Source organism: Mesoplodon mirus (assembly GCF_964341445.2).
Source record: "Mesoplodon mirus genome assembly, chromosome: 3".
In the NCBI taxonomy this organism is placed as follows: Eukaryota; Metazoa; Chordata; class Mammalia; order Artiodactyla; family Ziphiidae; genus Mesoplodon; species Mesoplodon mirus.
The window spans coordinates 162,366,358-162,387,523 of NC_138978.1; the positions used below are offsets into that span (position 1 = coordinate 162,366,358).

At 48.0% G+C, this 21,166-nt stretch overlaps 1 protein-coding gene across 1 annotated transcript in view; it reads right to left on the minus strand.

Moving 5' to 3' along the window:
• LHX4 (LIM homeobox 4) overlaps positions 1-21,166 on the minus strand; it is a gene marked incomplete at its 3' end in the record, with an annotated part of 42,452 nt that overhangs the window by 14,792 nt on the left and 6,494 nt on the right. The window contains exon 2 of the mRNA XM_082614744.1: positions 9,717-9,888. Coding sequence (XP_082470870.1) covers positions 9,717-9,888 — 172 coding nt within the window. The remainder of the gene's footprint in view (positions 1-9,716; positions 9,889-21,166) is intronic.

Sequence of the window (21,166 nt, forward strand, 5' to 3'; positions counted from 1 at the left end):
ACATTTTACAGGAATTGAAAAGCCAATTTTAACCCTAATTTCACGGGCAACCAGATGTTTGCTCAAACAAACATCTATTGCAAATGTTCCTGTTCCTCCAGTGACCTTCCCCATCTCAGAGAAGGGTGATTTCATTCTTCCAGTTGCTCAGGCCAACAGCCTCGGACACCCGCATCTGATCTGTCAGCAGATCTCATTGGCACCACTCAAAATTATGCCAAGAACTGGACCACCCCTCGCCGCCTCCACCACTGCCTCCCCAGCTGAGGCCACCCTCTCCCCTTGCCCACAGCTCCCCTAAAGCATCCCCTGGCTGCAGCCCTTGCCCCACCGTCTATCTTCCACACAGTGACCCTGAGTCGGACCATCTCACTCCCCTGCTCAAAACCTTCCAGGGGCTCCCCTCTCACTCAGAGTAAAAGCCAAAGTCCCCTAACTGGCCTCTACGATCCTGCACCATCCGGCCTGCTTCTTGGGCTCGGAGCTCTTTCCCCAGATATCTACATGGCTCACTCCTGCATTTTCTAGAGGTTTCCCCTCAGATGTATCCTTCTCAGGGGGCAGTCCTTAACCACCTCCCCTGCACCCCACCCCAGCACTTCCTTTCCCTTCTCTGAAGCACTCATCTCCCATGGATGTACTGTGCATTTCGTTCATTTATCGTATTGTCTTTTCCCCTCTCTAGAAGGCGAGCTCCATCACAGCGGGGCTGGATCTGTTTGGTTCACCAGTGGACCCAGTGCCTGGAGCAGTGCCTGGCCCGGGATATGTGTTTAGTGACTATTTGGTCATACGTAGTGAATGACCCACTCCTACGGTATGCATTAATGCACAATTCCCCCATTTGTAGATGAGGAAACAAGTTCAGAGAGGGTAAGAAATGTGCCAGGGGCCTCACAGCCATAGACAGTGGAGCTGGGATTTGAACCCAATGTTCTTCCTTTCTCTGGGCCGTTGACAGCAGTCAGTGGAAGCCAGCCCAGGGCCCATGCCAGCCTCCCATGTGTGGGAGCTGCCACAGTGCGGACTGTCCCGAGGAAACAAAATACCACACAACTTAATTTTATGCTTTAATTGCTTGGTGGTGATTTACTGCTGGCTGTATATTTTTTTCCCAGTTGACACTTCCCTCCATGTATTTCTTTTATCTATCACCACACTTGACAGGTAAGTCGCTGATATTTACTGTTACTGTATGTACCAATATTTCCAACATATATCACCACCACAGCCGTGTCACGGCACACAGAGTTCTGCCCCAGAACGGTCAGCCTTCTCCAGACATAGACGGGGGCCATATCTGGAGAAGGCCTGACACCGGAGAATGTTAGAGCCTTAGAGAATACGGACACAGCTCCCCCATACACATACTCACACATAAAGCTCCCAGGCCCACCAGAACTGCCCCTCAGGCTCTGTTTTTTGTTTTTAATATAATATTTTTCTTTTCAACAAGCATTCAATATTACTTTGAGATGAATACAATGGGAAAAGCTTTAGAACCAGTGACCTAGTCCAACCTCCTCATTTAACACAGAAGCAAACTGGGGAAGCCCAGAGAGGGTCAGGGGCTTACCCAAGGTCACACAGCCCAGTTAGTGGCAGAAAAAGGTCTACAGCCCAACTCTCCCTTCCCCCAGCCATCCTTCCCCACTTTCCCTGTTGGGGGGAGATTTGCTTCCCAAGAGGCAATGGGACGTGTAGGATCTGACCCTCTTCTACAAGGGTGTGAACATGCATTAAGCAGTCAGTATGCACCAGGGGATTTCACGTGTGCTATTTCATTGAAAGCGCACAACAGCCCTTATCGGTAGCTGCTATTATTCCCTTTTCACAGATGGGACAGCCTGCCAGCTGGTCCAACAACATCGTCCCTCCTTCCCACTCCTCTCCTCTAGGCACCTAATCGGCTCCCCTTACTCCAGACTAATTCTTCTCTGCCAAGGTGTTAGCCCAGCTGTCACCAAATCACTCTGTGCAGAAGTGCCACCTGGGGTGTTTGCTTAGAAGCAGAAAAGCCACCCCAGACTCCTGATTCTGGGCCCAGAACCCACACTTTTAACAAGCCCTACACGGATGACCCCAGTACAGCTGTGGCATGGACCATTCTTTGAGAAACCCTGCGTAATGGACGCTCTTGGCCCTCTCGCAGCATCTGCAGCTTGCTTGTTGATTCTTGAGCCCTTCAAGGCCTAAGGACTCATTCTCAACCGTGGTGCAGCAGACACGGGGACAGGCAGCAGCATGGACGTTCGGGGACAGAGGCCCCATCCCACCCCCTCCCACCATACCCCTGGCCAGCCCGCTGCATGGACCCATGATGCCCGCCACAGGGTCCAAGGCTGGTCTGTGGCTTCTCCGAAAGTGGCGCTTCCAGGGGCACCAACAGACCCCAGGAGCCAGATCGACAAGTCAGAGACTGGATCTCCCTGGACCTTCGTGTGACCTCGGCCAGAGAGTCAGCAGGAAACGTGGTGGAGCCAGGCCACGGGTTCCTGAGCACTGGGCTCGGGAGATTCAGGAGCCATGGGGGCAACGTGGTCAAAGATGGGCTGGAGCAGGAAGGCATAGACTGGCAGAGAGGGGATTGAGAGGCGAAGGACAGCCTATTAGAAAAGCTTCCAGCAGTGCAGAGGTGTGGTGACAGGGGACCGAGAGAGGAGAGAGGCAGTGGGAATGGAGAGAGAGGGCCTTTTGCAGGTGGGACCCCGTGTCTCGGTACCTGAATGGCTGGGGGTGGGAAGTAAAGGAGGCAGGAGGTTGAGCCCCAGTGATTAAGAGAACGGGACTTGTTGCTGCCAGCTGGCGTGTTTTAAGCTGCCCCCATCTCCCATTCCCAGGTCACCCCATCCCTCTTTGCCTGGGGACCATGTTCCCACAGCCCAGATGCCATCTGACTCCCAGGCTGATTTGCAACTATTTGGTTCCAAACAGATTCTCCCAAGGCAGAAAGGTCTCCAGTATGCAGGTTCCAGAGATGTCAGGAGGCCTTCACTGAGAGCCTGGGCTCTGGGAGGGTGGGCAGGCACCGCTGAACGGGAGGCCTCCGGGGCAGGCAGACAGATAATCCGTGGACTCATCACCGCCTGATATACCGCCTCAGGTCCCAGGGGGAACTGCTCAGCTAAGTAATTGCTTCTGCCTTGATTACAGGCCTTTGCAAATGACTATGGGCCTGGTCCCACCAGTGTTTGAATCTTACAAATGTCCGCACACGCAGCTACTATCTGGACCACCTGGTCGTTACCTTAAGAGGTTTAATTTGCTTAGCGAGGGAATTAGACTATAAACTATTCGGAAATTACGGGAAGTCACACGTCAAGGAGACCCTCCCCTTGTGAGTTCTTCAAGCACATTTTGCTAGAGTGTGTGTGCGCACGTGTGTGTGTGTGTGTATGTCCTAACAGGTGTGTGGTTATCAAAAATAACAAGTGGCTCAGCAAGAACCTGGCCCCAGACTGGACCACAACCAACCCCAGAACTGAAGTGGCCTCTTCCTGGGGCAACAGAGTACAAGCTACTAGAGGCGGCCACACAAGCACAGGCAGGACCCTCCTGCCAGAGCTGGGAACCCCACTTTGGGAAGTGAAGGCTGAGGGCTGCGGTCACTGCCACAGAGCTCTGGACCACACAGAGAGGGATGGTCTCCTGTGGGGAAGACTCACGGCAGCTCCGCACACCAAAAGGTGGACAGTTGTTCCAATCACCTGCCACTGCCACTGGACAGGCCCCACCTCCCTCCCCAGGACCCCTGTCTGGCCCAAGGCTTTTTGTAGCCTCTGCCCCAGGACCCTCCTTTTCTCTTTTTTTTTCCTCCTCCCTACATAGATATGCCATCATGGCCTTAATAGGAATAGTTCCCAGTAGTGATGGCTACTGAACACTTCATTTTACTCAGTCCTCATAGTAACTTTTGAAAAGTAGACATTTTTATTCCCATCCCTTTTTCGAGATGGGAGAGTGAGGCTCAGAGAGGTCTAATGCCCCAGATTCACAGTGAGCCTGCATTCAAACCCAGCACCTAGTCCCTCTTCAATGTCCACCTCGGAGAGAGGTTTCTGGGCCCTTATCGGCCCATCAGGCCCATATTGCCCGATGTCCTGTGGGCGTCTGCCCAGCTGAGGGATGGAGGCCCTGGTCACCGGAGTGACTGGCCCAAGGTCACTAACGAAGACCTGGCCAGAGCCAGCAAAACTACCCTGCAGCTGGGCCAAACTCAGAGCGAGCTGGAGCTGAAACAGGCTGTTCTGAACTGCGGGGATAAATCAGCAGCTCCCGGGCTCCCAAGGACACCGCTAACCTGCCCTTGGCTGACAGCCAGGCTGACTGCCTGGAGACTGACCGGCTGGGGGAGGGGACACAGCTCCCCAGTGACAACGGCGCAGCAGCCCTCCATCCCGCTGGGTCCCCGCAGTGCCAGGAAGGTGAGGGCCTCAGGGGCAGGGAGACACCCCCAGAGAAGCATGAAGTTTTAGACAGGACCCCCCAGGAGTGGCAGTCACCCCAGAACGCCTCCAACTCTTCCCCATGGCCCCCTCTGGCAGGCAGATGCCAGCACGCATACCTGGCGGCCAGGGCGTGGCTTGAAGCTCCCCACAAGCCTGGGATGTTCTTAGAGGCTGTGCTTTACCTTAAAAACGTACATGGGCTCTTGCGCTTTCTTTGATTCTATAGCTGTTTGTTTCATACTACAATAATCACTGGTTTGTTTCTCAAGTCTTCATGTAAATTGGCATGGCATCTTTGTCCCCGGCCCACTGCCATGTACCCTCTCCACCTGCCAGGCTACCCCTGCCTCCATCTGAGGAGTTCTAGGCCTCTAAAAGTCATCTCAGTGGGAAGGTCTCAAAGCTGGAGGGAGCAGCGGGCAGGAGAGGTCAGCTCAGGCCCAGCCCGAGGGAGAACTCTGCCAGCTGGTCCTCCATGACCGCAGGTCAGGTGAACACATCCAGGACCAGAAACCCAGAGATACAGCACCTAGCATGAAGCACCCAGCAGTGCTAGACACAGTTTACATGCTATCTTCTTCCATTGGTGGCGCAGTGGTTGAGAGTCCACCTGCCGATGCAGGGGACGCGGGTTCGTGCCCCGGTCCGGGAAGATCCCACATGCCGCGGAGTGGCTGGGCCCGTGAGCCATGGCTGCTGAGCCTGTGCGTTCCAAAACTTCATTCCCTTATCTGTTAAGAGGTGACATTCTAACCCACAGAGTTGCATTTCATAGCAACTCTGTGGGTTAGAATGTCACCTCTTAACAGATAACGGAATGAGGTTTTCAGGAAGGCCTAGTCACTTGTTTGATGACAAATAGCTGGTAAAACACAGGACAGGAATTCAATCAAGCTCCGTTTGGGTTCACCAGACCACTCTACTGATAAAATAACTCCCCTTTGCGAAATGCTACTGTGTACCAGGTCTTCTAAAGCAGCCAACATTAGCGTTCCCATTTTTCCTGCAGAGGACACTGGAGCTCAGAGATGTTAAGGAACTTGCCTAAGGACCCCAGCACCTGAACCAGTTCCTGGAGCAGAAAACCTGTTTTCACCACGCCTCAGAGTAAGGGAGCTGCTAGGCTCATCCCAGGACCGAATCAGTGATGAAAAGGGGAACCCGGAAGCCCAAATCCCAGACCCCTGTTCTCCCCAGGCTCTAGTCCTTTTGCAAGGAGCCAGGGATCCTCCACATGCTGGGTGCACAGTCCAGAAAAGACCTGCTCAAATGCAACCCAAGGAGTGTTGGCTCCCTGGCTTGCGAGTCAAATTGTAATAATCTTAGAAGCACGCTGTGTTAGTCAACTAAGCCTCTCCTCTCAGGCCCCAGAATGTTATTTCCTTTGGAGAAGGGGAGCCAAGGACCCAAGAGTCAAAGCAACAAACAACAGCAAAAATCAGCCAATGTTACTGAGTAAGACAGAGTTTAACAGCCCCCCCTTCAAACAACATAACAACCACAGAGTACAACCTTCCGACAGTACTTCTTTCTGCCTGTGCACACACCAACATCGCCCTCTGCTGCCAGTCACCAGTACGACCATGTCTCACAGGCTGGAAGCTAGTGGGAGCCAACCTCCAGCTTTCCTCTCTGTCCCCCCACCCCACTTTTGGGGTATTACACACCTCCAGCAGGGCACTCCTCACATTACAGTCTTGAGTCACAAAGCTTCACACAGAATAAAAGATGCCCCTGGAATTGTGCAAAGCAGTGGCCCTGCCCCTTGTTACAGGCAAAGAGATTTAAAATATTGATCCTGGAACTTAGAACCACAGTGTTGATCGGTGAGGTCAGTGAATCCTGCCCTCTGCCTCCGAGCCAGGCTTTGGGGCAGATATCATAAAAGGACACTGCTTTTTCTTTTTCCTTTTTCTCTTTTACTTCAAGGAGCATAGAGAAGATGTCTCTGACCAGGCATCTTCCAAGTGCCACGGGCACAAGTGACGGGCAAATCCAAGTGCACGGCACCTGCTGGCCCCCTCTCAAGGCTGCTGGTGGTGACACCTGCAGCCTGGTGTGAGATGAGGATGGGACCTGGGCTGCCTGGGACTGCCCTCCCCGCCTGCCCCGCCTCTTGTTCTCTCTGCTCCCAGTGTCCCTCTGCACATGTGCCATCTGAAAGCAGGTGCCTGGTGACCTTTAATGAGCTGTAATGAGGAGCAGACCCACCCATTCTGTGGCCAAATCACAGCCTGAGCCCCAAGTGGGCAGCAGGTCCCAAGACCCCTGTGGATGGGAGGTGAGGCCACTCTGACCGTAGACAATTCTCCCTCCCTGTCCTCACCGAGGACTGTGACCTGCTATACCAAACTGTACTGCAGATGTGCCTTCCTGTACCAAACAGCCATGGTCCCCAAAAGCTGGGTGAGGCCTGACTGCCTGTAAATCCATGTGGCCTCCCTAGGGCTTCAGAGGTGCCCGATCTTCGTGTCTGATTGCCCCTCCATTGGCAGTGGGGAGAATCACTTCAGGTTTAAACTTCTCTCCACCCGGCAGCCCCATCACAGAGTTAATGACCTGGTTTCAGCACTGAATATGCGGCCAGCTCCCCTGCTTTACAAGAGGATCCAGTCCTGAGGGTGGGCTACTTTAGGAAGCAGAGCAGTGCTGTGGAAGGAAAAGAACTGGGGCTAAATAACGGAGGCACCCTGGGCCTCTGACCCGCAGGACGCCAAGCCAGGTACGGAAGAAACTGGTCCCCACAGTGCGTGGTGAATTCGCTATGTAATCTACCCTCTGTTGCATCAAACCCAGCGATGGCCTGTGGGCAAGGCTCGGGGCCAGATGCATGGGGAAGACAGAAAATGAGGGACTAATAAGCCTTTCCTCCAGCCAACGGGGAAGATCAAACAGGTGCGTGAGGAATGAGCAAAGCAAGCAGCTCGCGCTGAGTCATCGGGAGAGACAAGGGGCAAGGTGGCCAGGCCACTGAGGGGCTGGACTCACCGTCATGGAAGGATGGGGAGACCTTGAGAGGGTGGACCTCATCCCTGGACGATGCAATAGCTGGGAAATGGGGCACCTTGCTGGGGGCATCGGGTACCCAAGGAAAGCAGTGAGCTGGATGCGAGGCTGGGCACAGGGTGGAAGGCTCTGGCGGCACAGTGCTTCTGGGATATTCTGTAGGCAGAGGGGGCCCTGCCGAAGGAGCTGGGGTCGGGGTGTCAGGAGCTGAGCTGTGGGGGGGACGCTGGTCTGGTGGGGAGGTGTGTGGGTGGGGAGATGAGTAGGGACATTACTGATAAGCAAGGCCATGGAGACAGGGGACCAGGGCAACGGCCTGGGTGAGTAATTGTCCCTTTTATTTCTGGTCTTGGGCTAATGGCTCCTAGGCCTGTGCTAATCCCTCCTCAGCCCATACCCTGGGCTCCTCCCGGGTCTAGAGCGACCCTCTTTCCTTACCACTACTTCTCCCAAACCCAAATCTACACTTCAGCTGCTGCAACCTCCCTTTCCCACACCCGGAGGCAGCCAGTCGAGGTCCAAACATCAGATAGGGCCCTAAGGCAAGGCCGGGGCTCGACGGAGCTTCTCTGGTGACAGAGCCCTAGGTCTGTGGTCCTGACAGGTCTTGCCTGAACCCCAGCCAGAATTCTGACCCAGGGACATCTCAGCACCTATCCTGTCCCCAGATGGGCAAGAAGGCAACGTGGCCTCTTGCTCGTCCCTGGAGCTCTCCGAGGATTTCCAAATAGGAGGATGATGCACTGGCCCTGGAAGCAGGGACAGCTCGGCAAACCCCGCCGGCCAGGCCCACCCACCTACTTCCTCCTGCCCTCCTCCCCCAACACTCGATGACACTCGTCCCATCCAGGGGCCCATAAGAGCTGCCATGGTGCTTGGCCACGGCATCCATGAGGGAGGAAGGCAGAGGAAAACGTGTTGCTGAGAAAGGATGTGGGTAGAGGGGACGGAACCACGTAAATGCCAAAATAAAGGCAGCGAGGCGAGGGTCAGAGGTGGGGAGAGCAAATCGGCTCATGCTGGACTAACCAAATTTGAGAATCCTCAGAAATTCCAATCACTTATTCCCCGCAGTTAAACCTTGGGGAGGATTTGTGAGAAATCACGTTCTGTATCAGGACTGGCGCTTCTCCCTATTTTTCCTCCCTGTCTCCAGAAAACACATCCTCTGAAGGATGCACACCATCTCTCCAGGGCTTGTTCATTTGTGCCCAGTGTGTCCCGGTGCTGGCGAGCCTCCCGGCAGTCCCACCACACTCCACGCACCCCATGGGCCACCCACACTGGGCTCTGTGTCGCTGACAGACACCCCCCACCTCCTGCTCTTGGTTTTGCTGTTACCAGCTGGCCCACGTCATTTGAAGCATCAGCCTAAGTGCCTCAGGTAATAAATTCTTGGAGGGAAGTCTCAGACTAAATGCCATGGAAAATAAATTCTAGGAGATCCCCTCACTTTGACCTAAAGTTCCAACATGATTTGTTTCTGATGGACCCAACCCCAGAATGAAAAATCAAGGACAGTCTTAAGAGCTAACTCTCATGTATCAGGCAAGTATCCTAAGGAATTTATACATGTTGACTCATTCAAAACTAACAGCCCTATTATTATCAGCCTCATTTTACAGATAAGCAAACGGAGACACAGAGAAGTTAAATAACTTGCCCAAGAGCACACTGCTAATAAGTGAGTTCAAACCCAGGCAGGGTCTGGGCTCTAAACCGTCACACAAAACTGTCTCTTTGTCATATTTCCATTGAAGTTGATGACACTGTCTGAGCCTGGCTCAACCCCTACCAGGAGCAACACTTCTCTGAGACCCTAGGAGCAACCATAGAGATGTCTCTAGATTTAGGGCACAAAATTCAAAGTACCACTCTGAAAGCCGCAGGAATGATACAGTTAAGTGCCCTGAGGCACCAACTTACCAAGACAGAAAGAGCAACTCGTTCTAGGATTTGCAGGGATCCTTTGTCAGCCACTCTGGAGAAGTCTGGCTCTTGCCTCCTGCTGGCTCCCCACCCATGGCCCTTGCAGAGCTCAAGTGAGGCTGAGATTCTGGGCCTCAGGGGCTGATGGGGCCGGTGATCAAAAGGGGGCCCTCAATGAGGAGCAGCCTCTCAGCACCAGGATTCACTCACCCCACCCAGGGTGGACCCCCGCCCTCCCCATCCTGCCTTACTGAGAGCTTCCCCATCACTGCATGGGGGAGGCAGTTAGATCAGGGCAAGGAGAGCAAGGTGCACCCCCCAGTTCTGACTTACTTGAAGAAGTCTTCCTTGCAGTAGACGCTCCCGGCCCTGGAGAAGCACCTGTCAGCTAGCTGCATCTGGCAGTCTGCACACTTGAGGCAGGAGCTGTGCCAGTGTCTGTCCAGGACCTTCAGGATGAACTTGTCCAGGATATGCTGGTTGCAGCCAGCACACTGGGGGATCTCTGTGGAGAGAGGAGAGAGAGGCAATGTAAGACTTCTGTACAGCACCACTAACCAGGTGCTGTTTGGATGCCTTCTCATTCTGCTTGTTTTGGGAAAGGACATAAGCCAAACCCTCAGGGCTGCCACATACAGTTGTACAGGTTGTACACTGCACAAAGGTGCCTGGTCAAAGGAGTAGGTTGGGACTGAAATCCAATCCATGCTTTGCTGGCCTGGCTTTGGGTGGCTTTGACCCAAAGGGGTTGCCTGTTTCTAAGAGCACCACAAGGCTAGCAGCATCAGCTAACTCCACTTTTGCCAGCTGCAATTCCACAGCCAATGGCCAGGAAGACCCAATAACACCCACCTTTATTTCTATGAAATTTTCACTACTGGATAGAATCTGTGCTAAAAACCTCAGCCTCTAAAGTAAGCCCTGCCTAAGCATGGACTGAGAGGTCATCTGGCATAAAAAGCAAATGATATGTTGGGGGTGGGTAGTGACCAAAGTCCATGCCTGAAGGTATTCCTGGAGAGAGAATCTCAGTTATTTTTTTAAATTTTATTTTATTTATTTTTTTATACAGTAGGTTATTAGTCATCAATTTTCTACACATCAGTGTATACATGTCAATCCCAATCGCCCAATTCATCACACCACCCCCCTTGGTGTCCATACGTTTGTTCTCTACATCTGTGTCTCAATTTCTGCTCTGCAAACCAGTTCCTCTGTACCATTTCTCTAGGTTCCACATATATGCATTAATATACGGTATTTGTTTTTCTCTTTCTGACTTGCTTCACTCTGTATGACAGTCTCTAGATGCATCCACGTCTCTACAAATGACCCAATTTTGTTCCTTTTTATGGCTGAGTAATATTCCATTGTATATATGTGCCACCATCTTCTTTATCCATTCATCTGTCGATGGGCATGTAGGTTGCTTCCATGACCTGGCTATTGTAAATAGTGCTGCAATGAACATTGGGGTGCGTGTGTCTTTTTGAATTATGGTTTTCTCTGGGTATATGCCCAGTAGTGGGATTGCTGGGTCATATGGTAATTCTATTTTTAGGTTTTTAAGGAACCTCCATACTATTCTCCATAGTAGCTGTATCAATTTACATTCCCACCAACAGTGCAAGAGGGTTCCCTTTTCTCCACACCCTCTCCAGCATTTGTTGTTTGTAGATTTTCTGATGATGCCCATTCTAACTGGTGTGAGGTGATATCTCATTGTAGTTTTGATTTGCATTTCTCTAATAGTTAGTGATGTTGAGCAGCTTTTCATGTGCCTCTTGGCCACCTGTATGTCTTCTCTGGAGAAATGTCTATTTAGGTCTTCTGTCCATTTTTGGATTGGGTTGTTTGTTTTTTTAATATTGAGGTGCATGAGCTGTTTATATATTTTGGAGATAAATCCTTTGTCCATTGGAGAAGCTCACTATTTTGAGAGTCTCCTGAGAGAGAATCTCAGCATTTTAATGAAATGCAAAAGATACCATCGATTAACTCGATCAACATACCCAACTAATATGCCTTCATGTACTGCAGACAGGAAAACTAGAAACTGCTTTTCCAGATTCCCTTGCAGCTTGGGTTCCGAAAGTGATTTAGAGTCTGCCAATCAGATGAACTTAGAAGAGATTTGAATTCAGAACCGAGTTGAATGGAGCCTGCCAAGAGGCAGGCTCCCACTATGCTGGTGTGGATCATGGCAGAGGCTACAGGGTTCTCTGGCTTTAATGTCCTGAGCAATCATGGCAGAAGCAACAACATTCTGGGGGCTGGGAGTTATTCCCAGCAGCTTGGCCCAGAACTGGCTCCACTGAATTAAAAGTCATCTACTACATACCTGGTAATTGATCACTCTCCACTTAAATAGTGAAAATGGATTCTGTTGTCTGCAACTGAACCTGAACCACTACCGCACCCTGTTCCTGTGCTGGGTGACTTCCTATCCAAGGTCTGTTTCTCTGCCATCCCATCTCTACCAAGGGATTGCTCAGGGGGTTGATAGTATTTTGAGTCACTGAATTAGTTTCAAAATGGTCAGGCTTTCACAGCTGGATGAACGAATAGTGTTAGCATCTCTAGCCATTTTCCCTGGTCCTTTTCCTCAAAAAAGGGAAAGTAACAAATGTTAAGAACAAAAATATAAAAGTGCAAGCATTTGGCCTCCTATGGTAGCCTCGTGATATAGCATGTCATGAGACTGGTAACCCTGGGGCTTCTCACCTCTATTATAAATAGCATTTTTGCTAATTTTTTTTTTTTACACACCGTCTTTCCCATCAGAAGGTGAGATCCTCCAGGAGCAAGAACAGCATTTCTTTCTCAGTTTTGTATCATCCGTGCCTAGCACAATGTCTGGCACACAAGAGTAACTCCACAGATATTTTTCACCAGATAAATTACTGATCAAATCCTCTCTAAGAAGCTCACTTGAAACAGTTCTTCACTAGTTTTTCCTGCACACCCCAAAATGTCAACAAAGGTAGTAAAACCAAATCTCTCGTGAGATTTCATGAATCTAGTGTTTCTTGATTCATAACAAGTTTGTTGGTTGTGATATAATTTTAAAGTGTTGAAATAGGGAATTAGTCTCAAAGCATTAGGGGGAAAATTTAAGCACATCTAAACCTATGTAGAGAGAAAGCTTTCTCAAGTATTAAGTCATATGTATCTAAAACTTACAGACACACTGTTGGGACATTCACTAACTGTCATCATTAGCCCTGTACACACAATTGTCTATCTTGGACCCAATTAAACCCCAGCACACCTTGTTCCCTTCATGGTCTTGGCAGTCACCACCATTTGCCCGAAAGTCATACTCACTAGATTCCTTGCCCTTTGACCGATTCTCAGACCAAAATGCCCCATGAAAACTACCAGATACGTGTAGCCCTGGACACTTGGTACTTGTCCCAGTTCAGATGGGATTTTCTTTTTATCTCAAAACATTTCCTCCTTGACAAAGAAATTGTTCAGCCAATAAGTACTTACCAAGGAGTCCCAGAAAAGTGCTAAACACATGACAGCTACACGAATTTCCATCAAATAAGAAGGGCTAGGTAGGACACAGATGAAGACCATGGATTCTGAAGCCAGACTGCCTAATTTTATATCCTGGCTCTGTTTTCTAAGATTGAACAAATTACTTTGCCTCTCTCTGCCTCAGTTTTCTCACCTGTAAAAGTGGGGTGATGATAACAATAGTACCTGGTAGAATTGTTGTCAAGGTAAATGAATCAATATATGTAGGAAGGGACTTGGTATACAGTAGGTGCTCAGTAAAGGTTTGCTATTATTAGGAGATAAGATAACTGCAGTAACCAGGTGCTCGAAGTGGTGCCGCTGGACTGAGAGTAAGGAAAGTTAGGGACCCACGATCCTGGGCTTGACCTCATTGAACTCCCACCGAGAATCTCCGCAAAGATGTCAAGCCCCCCCGCGGAGGCTCAGAGAGGGCCCACATCACACAGCAACTATGCCGTGGTTTGGTGGGGGGCGTGCCTGGCACCTCCAGGCAGGTGCCCGTTCAACCACACGCCTGCCTCTCTCCAGGGACCATCAGAGACTGGCATCCCTGGAGTGGCCAGGGAGGGTTCCGAGAGCAGGGCCCTTACCAGCTGGAGGTTGGGAAAGAAGAGGGGAGACTCTAGGGAATGAGGGGAGGATAACCTGGAGCTCCTGTGGTGTGACAAGTCCAGCCTGGGCAAGCGGTGGAGACAACACAGGTAAACCTGGCCATTAAGCGGGAAAGGGTGTGGATCTCCCCTGCTGGAATTCGCGTTCGGAGCTGTGGCAGCTGCAGAGCCAGGGGCTTGAGGAAGGAGGTGTGGAGGAAGATTGCTCAGGCATCTTTTTCCAAAAGGAGGGGAAGGAAGCCCTAACGAGAAGCCCTCCGGCTCAGGGAAGAGGTGTGCCGAAGGGCGGGCGGGTGCGGAGCTGCAGGAACCTTTGCCCCCGGAGCCGAGAGTGCCCGGCCCGACCTGTGTGTAGCTGTGGACCATAGGCCCCGGGGACACAGCCCGCTAGGGATGTCTTTGTCCCAGGAGCCAGGCAGCCGGCCAGCGGAGGCAAATTAACCCCTGGAGAGCCCGACGGTTGGGGGCTGGGGGCTGGGGACGACCCTCGGGGCGTGAGCCCGATCCTTCCCCGCACCCCGCCCTCCCCCCGGGCCAGAGGGCCGCCAATTCCCACCTAATTGTTGTTTGGCCTCCGAGGAAAGCGGTTATATTTCTCCTCCTGGCCACAAATGCATGGGGATGAGGGCGAGGATGCATGCCCGTAAAATTTATTTCGAGCAAGGTATCTACCGGGAGCCTTAATATGATGAGTATTCAAGAGAGAATACATTAAGGCTAATGTATGCGGGAAGGGCGGGCAGGGGAGTTTTAGAGGCTTGGAAGCTGAGGCAACATCATATTTAGGAACAACACTAAAAGCAGCAGACAGCCATTTCTTGCGACCTCCAGCTTGCAGGGGATGCGTCCAGCAGGGACAGGCTGGGCTGCCCAAACTAGGGGTTCTCAGAGAGAGGCCTTGGGACCCAACTGGGGGTCCCTGAGTCTGGCAAAAATCTAAGGGACATACTAAGGGTGCTTTTTAAGTTAAAAGAAAACAAAACCTTTCCCACTGTATTCCACTGTAGATTTTGAGAGAGAGAGCATTTTTTAAAACAGAGATAATGTACAAATGGTTTAAGAGACCCACAATATACCTATAGTAATCGTAAAACCAGGCAACAAGAGCCTGTTATAAACTGTGCCAGGTCCTAAATGTATGTTTCCTCAATCGGCACAACTTGGTGAGGGAGGTGTTGTTATCCCCAATTTACAGATGAGGAAACTGAGCCTGGGAGAGATCAAGCCAAGTGTCCAAGGTCCCACAACGGGGGAACCAGGATTTCAACTGGGCCTGTGTGCGAGATGGGCTCACCCAACCCCAGAGCTGGAGGGTCTGAGACATCACCTCACCTGGCTGGTTCTACCCTGTCACTTTATGGAGGGTAAATGGAGGTGAAGAGATAGTCTCAAAGCTGCTCTGTGTGCAGTGACAGAAGTAGGTGAGCCACTGGCCTCTGATGCTCCCCAACAATTAGGTAAATGGAAAAGTCTGAGGGACAGATTTCCATCCTTTGGACAGAGTATGCATGTGTTGTAGGGGACAGACACCTAATGCCCAAGGAGGGCTGGGAGTGGGAACCCCTGTCCGGCTGATCCCCTCCACCCAGCTGCAAAGTGCCAGCTTGTTGATGGCATCTGTCAAGTTCAGATTCATCCCTGCCTGTTAGGGGGTGGGGACCTGTGAACTCAAACCCCACACTTTAGGAGACAGTGCTCCAATGCAATTATTTAGATGAAATAAATGTGTGAAATATGAGCGAACTAGAAAATTTTAAAGAGCAACAAAACAGATTTTTTTAACCTACAATAAATTATGATTTTTTTTAATAATTTGGAGAGTCTGAACAGGACAGAAGTTATATAGGTTTCCTAAGAGAAATAAGGTCGTAACCAAAATTTCCAAATCCCTAGTAAACTCAACTTATTCATGCAGTATTTGATATCACGAAATTTTACTTTAAAAACTGGAGTTTAAGCAGATCCTTGCAGTCACTAAGACAGAATTTGATCTATAAACTCAGTTCCTGATCCAAGGAGTCGTTTCATTTAAAATGAAAATTTTTATCTTATCTGCAGGAAAGTGTTCTGTGGTGATGCTCTCTGCTGGGGCTCTGCAGAGGGTAAACCCAGGCATGAAAAGACAGCAACATCCCTGGAACAGACAAGGAATCTGTGGAGATGCTGGACCACACAGTACAATACACTCCCATCTGCAGGGCCATTCACCAGCGCCCAGGAGAGACACAGCCCAAGGCACAGACCTAAGCCCACAGGGAGAACAGCTGCGTGTACACAGCTATCCAAGCAGACACCACCACACACACTCACACAGACACATACACAAGTCAGATGTACACACATTCACACATACTTACAACATACACAAAGACACAACACAGACATACTCACATATACACTCAGACACACAGAGGAAAACACAATCACAAATAGAGATACACTGAGATATACACATACTAGACAAAGGCACCCACACATACCACATTCACTTAGACACAAAACGCACCTGCACATATTCACATATACTGAGACATGCATGCTTAGCACACACACATACTCATAAGTACACACACATATACCACAGATACTAACACACACTCACACATGCACACAAACACATGCACACACATATCCTGATACAAGGGCTAAGGCATTGTGATTCCAGGAAAAAGCCAACTCTTCTGAAGTCAAGCTGTGTCTATGGAAAGGAAGCCATCTCCTAAATGAGGGAGCTGTCCAACTCTGGAGCTGTGGGGAGAGTGGGCAGTGAGTGAAATAGAAAGCTAAGGGGAACTAGAAAATTTTGCTCAAAGACCTTTTTGGAAAACTATTGAGGGAATTTGAAAGTTTTCAATTCTGTTCTTCAAATTTTTAGGTCTGCCAAATCGTTTACAATAAATCCCAGGCCAGATTCTGAGATTCTGATTCTACCATGTATGTGACTTTGGACAAATTGCTTAACCTCTTTGAGCCTCAATTTTCTTATCTGTAAAATGGAGATAATAACACCAGTCTCTGGGGTTGTGGTGTTGTGTGATCACATCAGTTAATGAGTATAAAACACTTAGCCCCATAATACCTTTGTCCAAATAATTTTGGACAGCTCCCTTCTCCCTTTTCATGACCAGCCACCAGCAAGATGGATTTATATATTTAAAGTGTATCAAAATTATTTCATGCTTCTTTATTTCCCAATATAATTTTCCCCACCGCCCCCTCCAAAACACTCAAAACTCTCCTCCACACCCCTAGTTCTAAAGCATCTGGAAAATGTACAAACCTTTCTAATCAACATTATCCCAGAGTATGAACAGCAGATAATGCAACATTACAAGATTCAGTCTTTTTGGAATAAAGAAATCTGTCAGATTCTTTCTTCCATAGAATGAGGGCAAATTTGCCAGACCTTGGTCCCCTCCCCACATGTGAATGGTGAGAGTGGGGCGGTTAGGACCACCAACTGCCTGACCTCACTTCACTTTTGCTGTAATGTATTCAGGTAAGAAAGGATTGAGTTCATATTAACATTTGAGGCTTCTAGTATTTTTCTTAGAGACATCTAAATGCCCAATGGTGAAGCGACTATTTCTTATTTGATATGAAATAACTAAAAACCCTTTGCCTGTAGCCATACCTACTTCTTCATCAAGGAAGCTTATAAAACACACAATGTGATGCCCAGCGCTCAAATCACCTGAGTGCTGTAGTGGAGGTACAAGGGGCTTGTTTTTCAGAGTGGCCCATCAAACAATGGACTCTGTTTTAAATCCCCAAATTCCTCCACTAGTGAAGTTTCAGAAAGCTGGGAAGTGGAAGAGATCAAAGGTCTGATGTGGTCTGTGGTAGATGAAATTGCCCTCAGCCCTCTGGTGATATAGAATAAGTATTGTGCATTTTTATTCCCCACTCAACGTTTCTTCATTTCCAAGAAACTTTCAAGGAACCAGTGGCCACCATGAAACATTTCAGAAATGGTTTGTGTTTGTTTGATCGATTTTAACTCTTTGAAAACGTGTGTCTTCTGTCTCTTTGGTCACAGAAGATGAACAACATGAGGAAAAACATTTTTTTTCCACTAAAGAGACTAAAACTAGAACTAACATACTTGACGATGACTTCTAAAATGTATTTAAGAAAGTGCATCTTTCTGGGAAAGTGGTTTAGAATTTCAGATATTTCCATTGGACTCATAATGCAAGTGAATACTTTAATATTTTAAAGACAGGTATTCTGTACTGGTAGGAACAGTGTTCAGAACAGATTAATATTTTGTAAAATTTGGACTTTGATGGGCCGCTTTGGAATCCTGCAAGACATTGCTTTTTCACTACCTTTTGGACAAATAGAGTTCTTTTTGTTTCACAAACAGATTGGCTTGACAGCCTAATGCCCAGGAAAAGGTTTTCCTTGTTTCTTTCTGAATAGGGAGCTGGTCCAGGGGAGATGCTTCCAGGGTTCCCTGTTTGCAGACCCCACAATGCTCCCTATAGGCTTGGCCATCCTCTTAAGACGCCCAGGAGCACTCCAGCCTACGGAGGGTGACTCCATCTGCAAAACGGAACCTTGATCTTGCTCTTTAAGTCTACCAGCACCTTGAACTTTGTCAAGTACTTGCAAATCTGCAAGCTCATTTACTCCTCCTAGAGATCCTGAGAAAAGAGAACCTCTAATCTACATCTAAAAGGGTTTCCCTAAGGGTACACAGTTGGGGGCCAAACTAGGGCTGGAACCTTCTTTTTCTCTGGGATAGATTCTGGGGCTGACTGAAGACCAAGGCTTCCAACTGTGCTCACCAAAGCCACCTCTGTCTGGTGGGTTTCATCCCAAATCCTTTTGCTGGTAAGTAGTTTTTTTGAACTCTGTCTTACATAACATTTGGGCAATGTATGTTTCCAAAAATACATAATTTTATTTGTTTTTTTTTTTACTGACTACAAAAAAAAGCCAAATGGGGCTTTAAGGAAACATACATATAATTGAAATATTATGCAAATGTTTTTCTTGGAATTCTCTAGTCCTTCCCCACACAGAAGGGGGAGAAAAATTAACGGCAGACAATGCTGCTCTGTTACCTAAGGTTCTCTGAGTAAGAAGGAAGATGGTTTTGAAAAGGCGGTTTGGGAAAACAATTTCGGTGGGGGCTTATTGATTTCGTCTGGGAATGACTAATTCTAAAGTGTGTCAACATAAGGCCACAGGACATATCAAGTATGATACCAGGCCTGCCTAAACTCATACCTAAGTTCTGGAATATCCAAATCTAAGAATTATAACAGAGGTACAGTTAAATTAAATTAATTAAAAGTTCTGTTATTCGATATTTTAAAAATAAAACTTTCCAAATCAAAGTCACTGCCATCACCATTGACAATAAAATCCTGTTTTCTGGTCACAACTCCCCTTTTAAATCACCTGATAACTGTGACCGAAGGAACAGAGGACTGAGCCCAAGGATGTAGCTTATATGACAAATCATAACTAGATGTGTCTGGTTTTTTTCCCCCTCCTGGCTCTTTGTTTGCTATTTCCCTATTAAAGACAATCCATTTTTATTGAACAGTTTAGGGTTTCCTTATTTATATGTTCCCTTATTCTAAACCCATGTATCTTGAAGAGCCCATAACATAATTTTCCAAAATGTTTTTATTAACTTCCTCTTAAGGGATCTCAATGACCTAGTAAGAATAATCTCATAAACAACACAGCTGAAGCACAAAATTCCAATATTAATTCTTTTAAACTTAAGGATAAAAGGTTTATTGAACTTTGTGACGGTGATGGCAGCATTAAATATAGTAGTAATCTGGGCCAGCCACAAAAATATTGGGAAAAGTAAAAACAAACAAACAAACAACAAAAAAAAACACTGGTATCACATTTAAGGTAAATTATATTCTCTAATATAATTCTATTCACTTACATACTTTGAAAATACTTCAGTCTACATCTTATCTAATTTCTAGTTTTTTCTAATGTGTCTTGACAAATGACTCACAACTAGGAAGAAGTCAGAAAATCCTTTTCATATCAGAAATGATCACACCTAAAGTTGTCTTTTCCCTCCATTTCTCCTCCAGAAGCCTTCCCACCATGGGTCCTATTTGTTTCATTTGGTGGTTTGACGTCCCTTTGAAAATCTCCTTTGTTCTTCTGCTTAGCTCAAAAAATAGTAACCTCTTCAATAAAAGATCAAATTCAAAAGTATCCTGGAGACAATTTTGATGTTACCATTTTAAGGCTGAATCTGAATAACATTTTAATAGAAGGAGTCCCATAGTAAATAAAATAAGAAATGTAAACATATATTTGCAGGTATAGAATTATCTTCTAGATTATATACTGACACAGAATTAGTCATCTTCAGTAGGATATTGAATATTCTCAGTAATTGCAAATAAAACAGAAAAATCAGTCTATGGAAATGCCGTAGACATCTATTTCCACTCCATTTTTCACATTTAATCATTGCTAAATCTCCACAACGTATTTTTCTGATGTCTCATTCTGTGGCAATATGCCATATGTTTGGCAACTGGTCCCTCATAAGAAGAAACTTTCAATTAATTTGGCCGCAAGTTTTCTCTCTATTAAGCTATTCCCAGAACCAATCCCTTAACCCCCTAACATTCTAATGAAAACAAATTATACTTTAAAGGCATTTGGGCATGAGATGCCGCAGTAAAACATCTGTGACTAGACCCAGATTGACAGAGGGAAGGGAAGTGGGGGCGATCTGAGAAAAGAAATCCACCAAAATAACAACAGGAGTTAGGAGTTGCCTCCCAAGATGATTTTCCAGTCTGCCACTAACACAGTTAACTCAAAGTACATTTTCCAAGGGAGAATCAATTTCAATTTTGCCAATTAAACCCAACCTGTCCACCTACCCCCAACTGCAGTGCCTCAGAATGGTTGATCTGTGTTCCATTTTGATCAGGGTTCCGTAAAATTGAGGACTAAAAAAGGTAAAACCTCACAGCGGCACGTGAGGTTTTCTTCCTACAGCAAACAATAGCCCAGCTCCAGGGCTGCTCCTGTTCTGGACCCAGAAACTGCTCTTCCCTCCCAGGCCTCCTGGGAACACAGTGAGAGATGGATCTCACTCTCTGTAGCTTGCTGGGCACTCAACCCCCAATGGCACCCCAGTGCTCAGAATTCCTGCACAAACCCATGCTCATCCCCGCAAAGATCTCACAAAGGAAAGAAGGAAGAGACAGAGGAAGGAAGGGATAAAGGAAGAAGAAAGAGAAGGAATACAGACATTCAAGCCACGATGGAATTTTACTAAAAACAGTAGACCCTGTTCGCTCACATTTGGGTTACAGGCACTGTTAACAACGCATTCCAGGAAGGGAGGAAAGGCGGAAAACCAATACAAAAGTAAGCCCCACCCCCAGCCATCTCGGAACCCAGCAATCTATACAGTAATGCATCTGGTGCTGCCACAGCAAACTGCTGTTTCAGTCTGTCTCCAACCTTAGGTTTCCCAAAGTGGGTAAGATTACTCCTTGCGTCCACTCAGCAGCTACACTGGTTCCAAGTCTCTCTGCATTCCAAAGCTTCTCAGCCCGAATCCTGATAAATTTCCCTAATTGAAAGAAATGACACAACGTCCCTCCATCCAACTCGACCAACCCTCCCCCT